Source organism: Typopeltis vanoorti, chromosome 12, assembly GCF_054136105.1.
Source record: "Typopeltis vanoorti isolate ZY-2024b chromosome 12, IOZ_Tvanoo_1.0, whole genome shotgun sequence".
NCBI lineage: Eukaryota > Metazoa > Arthropoda > Arachnida > Uropygi > Thelyphonidae > Typopeltis > Typopeltis vanoorti.
This window is the reverse complement of record NC_143560.1, coordinates 108,507,792-108,521,009: the sequence shown is the minus strand read 5'-3', so window position 1 is coordinate 108,521,009 and position 13,218 is coordinate 108,507,792. Positions and strand designations below refer to the sequence as shown.

At 33.8% G+C, this 13,218-nt stretch overlaps 1 protein-coding gene across 3 annotated transcripts in view; it reads left to right on the top strand.

The window, feature by feature from the left end:
• The window catches only part of Arfrp1 (ADP-ribosylation factor related protein 1), a 149,896-nt gene that overhangs the window by 40,165 nt on the left and 96,513 nt on the right, over positions 1-13,218 (top strand). For all 3 annotated transcript variants that reach the window (XM_090401512.1, XM_090401513.1, XM_090401511.1), the window contains exon 4: positions 11,160-11,242. In XM_090401512.1, the coding sequence (XP_090257638.1) occupies positions 11,160-11,242 (83 nt within the window). The remainder of the gene's footprint in view (positions 1-11,159; positions 11,243-13,218) is intronic.

The window sequence follows — 13,218 nt, the reverse complement described above, 5'->3', positions numbered from 1 at the left end:
ATAGCGAGTGGGAAGTTTACAAAGACTGATCGTAATTCGTTGTAGTAAAAAGTTGTATATCCTTCTTCAAAAATGAGCAAAGAGAAAAATAAAGTTTGCATGCAAAAATTTAGGAGGGAGTGGTTGCAAATGGGAATGTTTAGTAAATGGTTGTGTGAAGTTCCTGGTGATGCTACACAAGGCCACTGTAAGTTTTGTAGATGTGATATAGCTGCTAAATATTGTCAGCTTGTAAAGCATAGCGAAACTAAGAAACATCTTGCTGCAGTTCCATATAAGGCTGTTCCTATTACGAATATGCTTGTGAAAAAGTCTGATGAGACCGCGAACTTTGAAGGTAGGTTAGCGTTATTTCTTTGTTGTCACTCATCATTCAACAGTTGCGATCATCTAGTAGATCTTCACAAAAATATCATCCTAGACAGTCAAATTATGCCAAAGGTAAAAATGAACCGAACTAAGTGCTCTGCAATTTTAAAGAATATTCTAAGTAAGCATTTTGAAGATCTAATTGCAGACATTGGAGATGAAAATTTCAGCTTGCTAATAGACTAATCGAACGATATCACAGTGAATAAGATTTTAGGAATGGCCATCATTTATTATAGCAAGAAATTCAACAAAATTATGCATACATGGTTCTAGAAAAGTGTGACACTAGTGGTATTGTGCTGCATTGAAAAAAGAGCTCTTGACCAAGAAACTGGACATTATAAATCTCATTGTAATTGGTACAGACAACGTCAATGATGGCATTTATGAACAACTGAAGGCATATATTCCCTCCTTAATTTTAATTAGATGTGTATGTCATTCATTACAGCTGGCAATGCCTCACACTTGTGCAGAATCTTTCCCAAAAAAATTAGAATTTTTAGTTGCCGAAACTTATAAGTGGTTTACACATTCTTCTTCAAGACAAATAGCATACAAAGAGCTATATCAAACTATCAACGAAAATGATGCTCTTCTGAAAATTGTAAGCAACTGTGCAACAAGGTGGCTCTCCATTGAACCTGCAGTAGACAGAATTCTCAGCCAGTGGTTGGAATTAAAAACACACTTCGAAGTCGTGAGTGTGACTGAGAAATGTTACAAAGCTCAAATTTTGTGGGAGATGTACAAAGATGAAAGGAATCTGTTGTACGTTTTATTTTTGCATCCTGTTCTAGTTCAAGTTCTGCAAGTTAACAAAATTTTCAAATCTAACATTGCAGATAAGATGAGAATTATTTGAAGACCTTTCTCGTTTGATTCGCTCTATTGCTAATATGTTAGTGCTACTATCATCCATAGTAGACCCTCTTGAGTCAGAGATTAATGACTATTTGGATCCTAATCCAAATCTTGGTTACAGATTTGAAAGAAAAATTTCAGAGTTGATGATGCAAAAGAAAATAATGCAAAATGATTAGTGAAATCTTAGAAGTAGAGCGAGAGAGTTTCTTCTTGGTCTCTTCAAACAGCTTAAGCAAAGGTTGCCTGAAAACTTGAATAATTTAAGAATGGTGTCTTCTTTTTCTGTTGACAATACCTTAAAACAGAGCTTCCCAAACTGTGTGTCGGCTGCACTGTGAAGGTGTGTCGCATGAACATAAAGCGTTAAACAGAATAATTGCTGAAAATTTTCACAGCGGAATCCATTTCGCAAAGTACCAGTATGACTTTTAGTTAGCGGCGTCAAAATTATATATACAAACTATCTTTTAATTATTTTTAACCTTTAAGAATATTTCATATCAATATATTTCGATAAATAATGAAGAATAAATGCAGCCGAATTCATCCATGTGGTTTTATCACGTAGTAGTCGCTCGGTTCTTATTATCGTATTATTATTGTTTGACCAATAAAAATAAAGCGCACCACTTATTCATACAAATGTTATTATTGATGTTTTTTCTACCTGCAAAGTGAAAATAAACGAAGAGCTGGTGCTTGTATTTTATGTTTAGTTATTATTAAAGCTTTACAATAAATTTGCACAGTTTTATTTATCAAATTGGTATTGAATTACCCATAAAATAGATAAGTTTCTAATTAATAAAAGAAAAGCTGAAGATGACGTTTGTGATGAACAAAATGTATCAACTATAGAGGAAACTACGCAAGAATCGACTGTTGAACGGTCTGCATTAATATGGACCACGTGACCCATGAGAGGCACATCAGACTGAATTACTGTGCCGCAAAATTATGTTTGTCTAAAAAGTGTGTCACCAACATGAAAAGTTTGGAAAGCACTGCCTTAAAACATATAAAAGAACCTATTACTCCCACCTTAGAAATAATTCTGAAAACAGAAAAAGATGTTGCTGCTGAATACCAGTACAATACTATCCATTTAAATAAATGGACAAATATAGAAAACACTCAGCTATTCTGGACTGAAGTACGAGAATATAAAAATGCATCTGGAATGAATCCATTTAAAGAAATTGCTCAGTGTGCAATAAATTTATTAATACTACCAAATTCTAATGCAGAAATTGAACGAATTTTTAGTTCTATGAACGTAGTTAAAACTAAATTAAGAAACATGGAATTGCCAATGCTGTCAAGTATGGCCTTAGGCGTAACAACAAGTGCTGTACAGACTATCATTTACCAGCATCTACAGTATACTGAGTAATATTGGAACGATGGGCACATATAATAAAGCTAAAAATCTAAGTGAGAATGTGGGTGAATTAAGCGCAGAAGACCACATGGAAGATGTATTTAGCCACTTATATGCAAGTATCACTTCAACTTGAATAAAGTAAGTAATTTAAAAGTATCAACTACTACTTTTAAAATTTTAGCTTCAAAATTTTATTTTAACTCCTTTTTAGCTCTTTTTTTTTTTTAAGATTTAGCTGTTTTTAGTAATTTTCATTTGGCAACACTACTGTAATATTCTTATTTTTCAGTTTATTTGTATTTTACCATTTTCTTTTGCTCCTTAATTTAGATATCTTTGCTCATTTCATTTTTATCTTTGTCACTACTGGCATGTAGCATACTCTCTCACATCCTGAAAGGAGGATCTCCATGATTTCTTTATTGTTGTGTGGTCTATTTGGTTTTTACCCTTTCCGTCTAATGAACTCTTAGGGTTTTTTTTTTTTTTTAATATTCTTATGTTTAAAGGCTGTACCTCCTATGATTAAGTTGTTAAATATGCATAGGTAGTATGAAATATTTCATATGACTAGGAGATGAAAATGAAATAATATTTTATTTTCATCTCTTAGTGCTTGTTTTCCTATCACTATTTTGTATCCACTATGATCTTTGCCTACCATTATATGGTAGGCAAAGATCATATTCACACAATACTTGCCATTGTATGGTAGGTATTGTGTGAATGATGGCTAGTATGTGTGAATAAATGGATCTGATTTTCCATGATAAGTGATGAGTCTTCTGACTCCATGGAGATACCTGTGTAACAATAATAATAAATACCTAATGTTTTATAGCCACAAAAATAACATTCTTTTACTGAATAACAAATTTAGGATCTGATCTTTACTCTTGCTAACATTGAATTGAGAGCCATTATCATCTGCCTACATTTCCAGTTTATCCAAATCATTCTGTAAGTGCCAGATATCAGTAACATCTCTGATTGCTCTGCCTATTATTGTATCATCAGCAATCAGTTGAACCTCTGAAGAGTGCTTGCTAAGTTGGAACAATAGAGAATGTGGTAATCGCAATGAAGAGAGGTGAAAATGTAGAGGAGATAATAATAATATGTAAATGACCTGAGAAGTAATGTGAATTGTGTATTGAGAGATTTGAGATTGATGTTAGAGATAGTGCAGCAAAAATAAGTCAGAGAGAAGATAGTGAGCATGTTGCCCTATGATAATACAGAGAGCAATGATGACATGAAATGATATCCAGAATGTGTAGGAAGAGAGGTCTAGATGTGAATGCATGGAGGTACATTTGAAGATACAAGAGCTGTATGCTTTACATGGATTAGAGATGGATTACATTTGAATGCAGAAAGACACTGGCATTTGGAGAGACTCGACTATTGAGGATGTCAGGTCACAGAAACTAGAATTGCAAGAGTGGAATGTAACAGGAATAGCTGTGTGGGGATAGTGACTTGAGAAACTGGGAGTAATAATGGCTAAAAGAATACTGGCAGTTCACTGGCTTGTCTGTAAACAAATGTTAGGAACATTAGAAATAAAGGAGAATGAGTTTGTGGCATTAATTGACTCAGTCTCTCTATGAAGATTGTTCATATCAATGTAACTTGGTTAACTGAGGGAGATAGAAATTGAAGGGTATAGCATATTTTGGCAGAGTAGAGAAGGTGAATCTAATCTGCTAGTGGAGTGTTACTCATGATAGATGAACTGTGCCCTCTCAGGATGGAGAATCACAGTAGAAATAATACTAATGGCTTTGAGAATATATGGTGTGAGATAGACGTGTATCAGCTTAATACTGGGGAGATTTTTCATATGGTACAATGAGAGGAAGGAACAAGGACATGAGACCATCTCTGGAAAATGCAAAAGGAAGTAGTGATTAAAAGAGTAGGGAGTAAGTTTTTTGCATGGGGAATGGTAGGAGCATGGAATACATTGCCTGAGCAGTTTATAGAGTGGTACAATAGACTGCATTTATTATCTTTGACCTCCCATGATGAGGCTTGTGACTCGTGGAGGTCAAGAAAATAACAGTAATATCAATAATAATAATCTCCTGTTAGATCCATACAAATATCCCAACCAATATTGAGATTATTTAAGTCACCCATAATGATTACTTGCTTAGCAATCTTGAACCCATAAGTGTCTAGCAACACCCCACTATATTTGCAACATTGAGCTCACTACTACCTCTTCACTGGATGAAGAAACTAGTGCATGAGGGTGAGGTATTAGATTTGTTGCACAAACTGAATAAGAATTCAGCAACAGGGACTGATGGGATATCAGCACGTATGCTAAAAGAGTGTCCAGTTGAACTGTCTATATAATATGAGTCTCAGAACAGGGAAGATTCTGCAGGAATGGAAAGAATGTATGGTAATTCCATTGCACCAGGGTGGTGCAAAGACTGATGTATCCAACTATCAACCAATTAGTATCTCAGGAGTGGTGGGGAAGATTTTGGAAATGGTTAGGGCTCACATTCAGAAATGGATTGACAGTGAATCTCTACTTTGCAATGAACAGCATAGGTTTACTAAGGGAAGGTCATGTTTATATAACTGACTTTGTAACCAAGTGAAAAAACTTTAAACAGTAGCCCACAAGCTTTTCTATATACATGAATAAACCTCTCTCACTGATCTCAAACTCTATTGTTGCTGATGACAGATCCTCAATTCCTCTTCCCAATATATGACAAACCTTAAAGAGCACAGACATCTCAGGCTACAAGAATCTATTGCCGGTGCTTTAAACATTGATCTTCATCCCATCCTTTAGTGGAGATACATTACTCCATTATGAAAACACTATCAATGCTTTTAAAACATAATTTTGTCTTTTTTTTTCTCTCAAAAAAAAACAAAATTGTGTATTTTATTAATCTTTCTACCTTAGATAATCTACCTTATCTTTGATTAACACTCAGCTCAGCAGTCAAAACAAGAGCTCTCTCTTCTAGACTAGCTGTAAAGCTAGCCTTTGATGGCAAACTTTACTCTATAAGCATCCTAAAACTCAAAAACAAAAAAACATGTTATTCTTTTTTTTTCCCCCTAAAATACTATTTTCATTATTCCAGCAGCTAAATCTGTAAAAATTCCAATATGTCTTTCCTTAGACTACTGCTTGCATATTTAGGGCACCCAAAACATCTCTAAAAATTCTTGTTGCTGTTCAGAGGAGGTTATCTAAATGACAGTTACTCTCTCATGGACTCACTCTATTTACTGCCTCACATACATTACTTGTTTCTGTATTATGCCTTTTGTTCAGATATTATGTATTTGTTTAGTTTAACTGGCATCTATCATTCCAACCATTTCTGTTAAACTCTGCCCCAACGTCCATTTACAGTTCATGTTCCCAACTCATCTTTCATTCCATTTACCTCTTTGTAACATCCTTTCCCATGAAACTACAACCTCCATCTGTTAAAAAAGCACATGAATGGATTCCTTCTTTTTTTAATCCTGGACTGCATAGTTTCTGAAACTTCTCATGTGTTAAAGTAATACAGTATAATATAGCAGGGAAAGAACATCGGTCACCCATGGAAATTGTGTAAGAGTGTGGTTAGCAAGGGTGTTAAGACTATCCATTTTTTTGATTGGATGGTGGTGAATAGGTGGAATGGGTTACCAGAGGTTTTTGGGTGCTTTGTCAGTGAATGAATTTAAGGAAAGATATGATAGGCATTGTGTGAATAATGGGTCTCTTGCCATGAGCCTTCTGACTCCATGGAGATACTTATATAATAATAATAATAATAAAATAACGTATCAAGTGAAAGATATATTGTAAGATGTATAAAGTAAATTTCATGGATGAAATGACTGTCTGTGACTGATAGATTGCACTTTAATGAAATTTAAATTAGGTGTATGGAGAAAGTTTTGTTCAGTGAGACAACAGTAGATATGCACTATAATGTACACCACTATAACAAAATGTTGCACAAAAATGAACTTATGGTAAAGTCCCAGCATAATTCATCACATAGAACCACTGCTATTTTAAGCTGTCTATTACAAGCAGTAAAAACTCAAAACTTCATGATAATGAACTGAACTGAAACATAGCCACTTCCCAAGTGAGTACTGCATGATCACTGTCACCAACCAGAGGCAGAATAGTTACATCTTTAACTGAAGCCTCCTTTCACCCTATAATCAGATCTAATACTCTTTAACCACGAGTTTCTTTTGTCACATACTGCTTGAGGAAGTTGTCTCACAACAGCTCAATAAATTCAGTTTCATTCTTCTCATGAGATTTCATGAGAAGCCAGCCAATCAGTGTTCTGATAATTAAAGTTCCCATTATGATTACTCTTTTTGCACCCATCTTATATTTATTTGATAATGCATTTCTTTGTCGCTAGCAACTGATCCATCAGGTCTGTAACAACAGCCCACCATGTATTTAATCTTGTTAGACTCTGCCTTATACCAGATGGCTTCAAACTCACTACCACATGAAAAACTGTTACTAGTATTGCAGTCATAGGTCACAACTAACTGGATTCAAGTCATTTGACAACATTAGTAACATGCCCTCCCCTCCTCTCCCATTCTGTCTATCTGTCCTAAAAATACTTTGCACTTACCAGTTAGTATGTTTGCTTCTGATAGCCAGATCTCACTAATGCCTACAATATGAGGTCCCAATATAACCAAGGCAACAAACTCTACTCCTTTGTTTCTGATACTCGTAACATTAGTGTACAGACATAATACGTTACCTTCATGCATTATATACTCTTGTCTGGTCATCACGACAATTTAACAACTTGCAGATCTTTTTTCTTATCTAGTTCCTTACTTATGCAGACATCTCTACACATTTGATAGGTCCAAACTGGATGAATACAGAATCATTCTCTCTCTCTCTCTCTCTTCATAATTTGTATGTAAGAGCGACAATGTTAGGTAACTGTGTTAATGATAGGAATGGTTATTACATACAGATTTTCATGATTCCTCCATCAGAATTCAGTTTCCCTGACTCCCTGTGTTAGGTCTTATATCAATTAATAATTTTTCAAGACTTCTGATGCCAATCGCATTCAAGTGTAGGCCGTCCCTCTTTTACAAATCCAATCTTCCCTCACACTCACTCCACACATCCATTCCTTCTACACAGCCTATGCATTGAATTGTTTGCCATCATAGTCCTTGTTCGTAATTCATTTCCATCATATCTAATGATTTTTACTTTCTCCCTCTTCACTCTTGCTTCTTCCAACAACCTTCTCATGTCCTCTCTCATACTGAATTTATTGCTAGTTAAGTCATTGGCACCTATCAGAATTATGGCTTCTTTTGCTTTTCTTTTCTGTTTTTTAATTGCTTGCGTGATATTTTTAATTTGTGCTCTGGGAAAACTTTATGTTATAACCCGCTAATCAATGGCATGTTTTATGATAGAGTCACTATACCAAATAACATCTTTCTTTTTATAATCAACTTTACTTACCAGATTTTTGTTATTACACACTAACTTACCTGATTCCATGCTTTGTTTTTCATTTTGTAGCTGCAACTTTTTTTATTCTCTCTGTATTCCTCTAAACACTGCTCAACCTGCAATTCTCTCGTCGTCTGTCTAATAATCAGAGGTTAAATTATTTTCAGCATTCTCTTCAATATAATCTTTAGTGGAGAAAACCTTCTTGTTCATTGCTTCGCTGTTCTTTTATATGTGACACATCCAGGGAGTCCAAAGACTTCTTAATAGCATTCTGTTTTGTCTGCATTTTTGGTGTAATTATAACGAAATACTCTAAAAACACAAAAATCTACTCTAATACATACTATAAAACACTACTTTTCTAAGAAAACACACACAATAAAACAGATAAAATCACCAATTTTACACAAGTACTAAATTTCACTGACCATTCACAATATAACCTTGAACCCTGAATAATCATTTGACCTTTATGCTTTCTATCCTACAATTAATTGCACTGGACCAATTAAATGAACTCTAATGCGGTATGCACTCTTAAAACTATCATACATCAATAAAAATGCAATAATAGGTCAAATTGAATTTTGTAGCATAGGCAGCATAAACCACACGACAGCACACTCAACCTAAATGGACACAATCCAAAAAAAGCTTCTCATATTCTCTGTGAAGCTTTTTTTTGGATTTATAGAAATGTTTAGGAACTATAGGGGAATTATTATTATTTTGTGACACCTCCAAGGAGTCCAAAGACTCATTGAAGGAGGACATCTACTCTACAACTCTCCATCATCTACATCAACACCTCTACTGCTTACCACCACCACTAGGATTTTTATGCCTGTAAATTTCCTGTCCTAAAGGCCAATTTGTCTGTATGCAGGATGAAAAACCCAAGTTTCCAGGAGAAAAAAAACCTGCTACTTCTATATTAGACCAGCTAACTCACCTTCAGTTGATAAAAACCATATAAAGATTCCTCCTGGCATGACAAGAATCGAACTTAGGCTTTTTCCAGTCGAAGGGTGCAGCGTATCATTATTCTTCCAATTGCGCTACAGAGGCTCTAATTAGTCTGCTAAATACAAAGAACAAATGTATGCAGGAATATTAAAAGAAAAACTAAACAGCATTGTAGAAGGCAGACTATTAGAAGAACAAAATGGATTACAAAAAAGACCAATCTTTCATAGACTCAATTTTCACTCTAAAATTATTAATTGAAAAGAGAAGAGAATTTCAAAAAGAAGAACACATGGCCTTTTTATTGATTATGAAGGAGCCTTTGATAAAGCTAATAGACAAAAATTGTTTAAAATATTAATAAAATATTGTATATGAAATTGTGAAAGAGGAACTTGAAGAAGAAAGTGAGTGTTCAGTCCAAATAGGAGTTATCAGATCACATTTTCAATTTAAAACAAATAGTTGAGAAACCTTTGCAATATAACGAGATCTGTATTTAAGCTTTGCACATCTGGAAAAGGCATATGACAGGCAAAAAAACTTCAGTAAAATGCTATATGGTATGAATAGGATAATTAGAATAATGAAGCAATACTTTTATGTTTAATGTATATTTAATAATTACATAATGTATATTTAAGTTGGAAATCAGCAGTAATAATTGAAGGGGATACATTTGATGTAAAATCAGGTGTAAGACTAGGATGTGCATTATCTCTACTGTTATTCGTCATCTGTATGGGTCACTGCAAGTCTGTAGTATAGTTGGCAAAGAAATGGATTGTAGTAGGATAGTACAGGTATCCGGAGGTTGGAGGTTCAAATCTGCCTCAACGGAATTTTTTTGTTGCTTCTTCATAGTGCAGTCAGACTATTATATACTCTGACTGCACTATGAATCACCTGCCTTATAATTCCCATATGTTCCCTTTTCTTTGATACTCCTGCACGTCTATTCATCTTCCAAGTCACAACCACATGGTCACTCTCTCCAACTGGTGGGAGAGATATCATCTCACTTATTATCAGCTTTTCTGATGCTATGACCAAATCCAAAACTCTTGAAACTCTTGTTCCCTCTATTACATGTTGCCTAAGATATTTGTCCTTCAAGAATTCTAGAAATTCCATCCCCTTATTACTACATGCATTTTCCTCTTCCCAGCTTTTACTGCTGTAGTTAAATATATATATATAAAATTATAACAACCTAGAAACAGCATAACCCATTTGGTATACAAATAAGGATAGGTAAACTATCATTTGCAGATGATCAAATTGCATCAGAAGTTGATTTACAAAGATCATTAAATGAAATTTCAGAACAGTATAACATGAGAATATACAAAGTAATAACAAAAATAATGTAAAATATTTCCGCAAAATAAGTAGTAAAATATTTATAGATAATAAAATATTAGAGTAAGTGTTTTTCAAATACTTGGGATGTGACTTATTATTATGAAGGTGATATAGACATTAAAATATCAGATTTTGTTTATAGTAAATGGCATAATAAATGATATCTTTGTCTTCCCTCATACAGAAAAAAAACACACACAAAAAAAACACTAGAATCAGACTATGTAATGTCCTGTGGAACAAACTTTATTATATGTAAGTGAAATGTAGACCATAAAAAAAGAAAGATGAAAAATGAATTCGAACAGCAGAAATGAAATTTCTCTGAGGAACAGCTGGATACACCAAATGGGACCATTAAACAAGTTTACAGTTTAATTACAGTTCACAGTTTAAAAAAAAAAAAAAGCTTACACTCCTGAATATAAAATCAGTTGACTACTACAATAACAGAAATAGATAGAACATTTAAATCAAATAGACAGTATATTCTTGGACTTGTATCCTACTCATAATGCCTCCAAAAATACTATGCGTATATAAAATAAATGAAAGAGAAGAATTGGAACTCCAAGAAAGCGATATCATGATAAATATAGTAATTATCAAAGTAAGCAAAATGTTCTGATTTCATGGTTCTTTGTGATATTAAAAATTCGTTACCATTAGAAAATTTATTTTTTTGTTTCTTAGTTGGCAGAATTGACATCCATGGGATTCGTCTTAATTTTTGGGACTTGGGTGGCCAAGATGAATTACAGTCTCTTTGGGACAAAGTAAGTATAATCGTTTTACAGTTTGCATGTTTTTGTTAAACATCCTCAAAGTTATTTTATTATAATTTCTTTTTAGTTACTTAGAATTTTTGTCAAGGAAATATACATACATATATATTCACACACACACACATGCAATAGATGTCGCTTATTATGATCACTTTGAGACAGCCACTTTTTGCTAACAATAACCGGCTGATAACATTAAGCAAAGGATATAAAAATTTGCATCATTTATTTCAATTTATTGCTATAAACAACTTTTCAATAAGCAACAACATAAAATTTATTTAAAAAACTTATCATAGTATTCATAGAGCTTCTTGCATGCTGGCTCTAGTCTTCCATAACAAACTCTGCCCTATCTGGAAATCATCATTAATATCATTAAAGACAAAATTAAGACTATACCATGCAACCAGTAGATCCATCCTCTTGTATGGTTCTCAAACCTGGACAATAAGCACGAAAAAAAAAAAAAAAAACTACAGATCTAATTAACTCCTTTATAACTACATGTCTCAGACTGATCCTTGGATACACTTGGATGGACCGTGTCACTAACTCTGCTGTGCTAAATCTGGCTAAGCAAGAACCACTTGTCAATATAATAAAAAAACTGCAACTCAGATGGCTTGACATCAACTCAGACATCTTGAAGTCTCACCCTTTTTGGAATCCCTCATCCTGTACAAACCAGAAGATGGCAATTGCAGTAGAGGAAGACCATGCAAACAATTTTGCCAATACATATGTGAAACATCAATAGGCTGAACTGTAAAACTCCATCTGACATCTACCAGTTAGCTCAAGATAGAGAGACTTGAAAGATCATAATTTGCAATCTTTAATTTTAATATAAATCTCTTTTCCCTTTTTCACATTGTATCATATTGTGAGTAAACTATGATGATGATACTTTTATTAGGTTCACTTTCTTCCACTAGTTTAAAGTTCTCATTGGAAGCAGCTTGACATATTTCTGACACTATCATTGTAGCCACCACTTCAACGTTGTTATCAATATCCAACCAACTTTCAAATTCTTCTTTTGACATACCATCTGGGGTTTTATCAAAAATTTCATTTGTAAGATATTCAGATTCTTTGGAAGAAGGAATTTCAGAGTTTGTTTTAAAAAAATCCACCTTTTTGGAAGCAGTTTTCAACAGTCTTCTCCATGACATTGCTACCATATTAGATTTCCCTAATATTTCATATTAAGGAAATCTTTTTTGCAATTTCACTTGCATCAGATTGATCTTTTATATAATCTAGTTCAGCTATAATTCTCGCACATACTTCCCTGTCATAATAAGCTTTAAAAGCTCGTATGATGCCTTGGTCATATGGTTGAATTTATGATGTACTGTTCGAAGGCAAGAAGATTATTTTGATGTTCTTTAATGATAAATTGTTTGTGTGTGCAGTGCAGTCTACTAACAAGACAGTTTTGCACTTTAATTTAAGATCCCACTTAACTAACCAATTGTTGAAAATGGCATTAGTCATCCAAGCATATGCACTAGAACAGTAGTCAACAGCCAAACTTTTGACACCTTTAAAACACTGAGGATTTTTACTTTTTCCAATCACTAGGAGCTCTTATTTCTCATCTTTCATATTAGCACAACAAAGAACTGTCACTCGCTCTTTTGAAGATTTAAATCCTTTAGTACTTTCATATTTAAACAAATAAGTATGGTCAGGCATTGCACAAAAATAGAGTACTGTTTCGTCTGCATTGTAAATATCTTCAGGAGAATATTCAGTAATAATTTTTGGCCACTCGATCTTAATCCATGCATCAGCTGATAAAAAATCAGCACTTTTTTCTTCACCACGAATATGCTTGTACACAATATTCTCTCAGTTTTTACACCTCTTAAACCATCCATCAGTTACAGTGAAATTTTGTTTGCCCATTGTTTTTGCAAGTTCTGCTTTTTGATGCATCAAAGGCCCATTAATCAAAT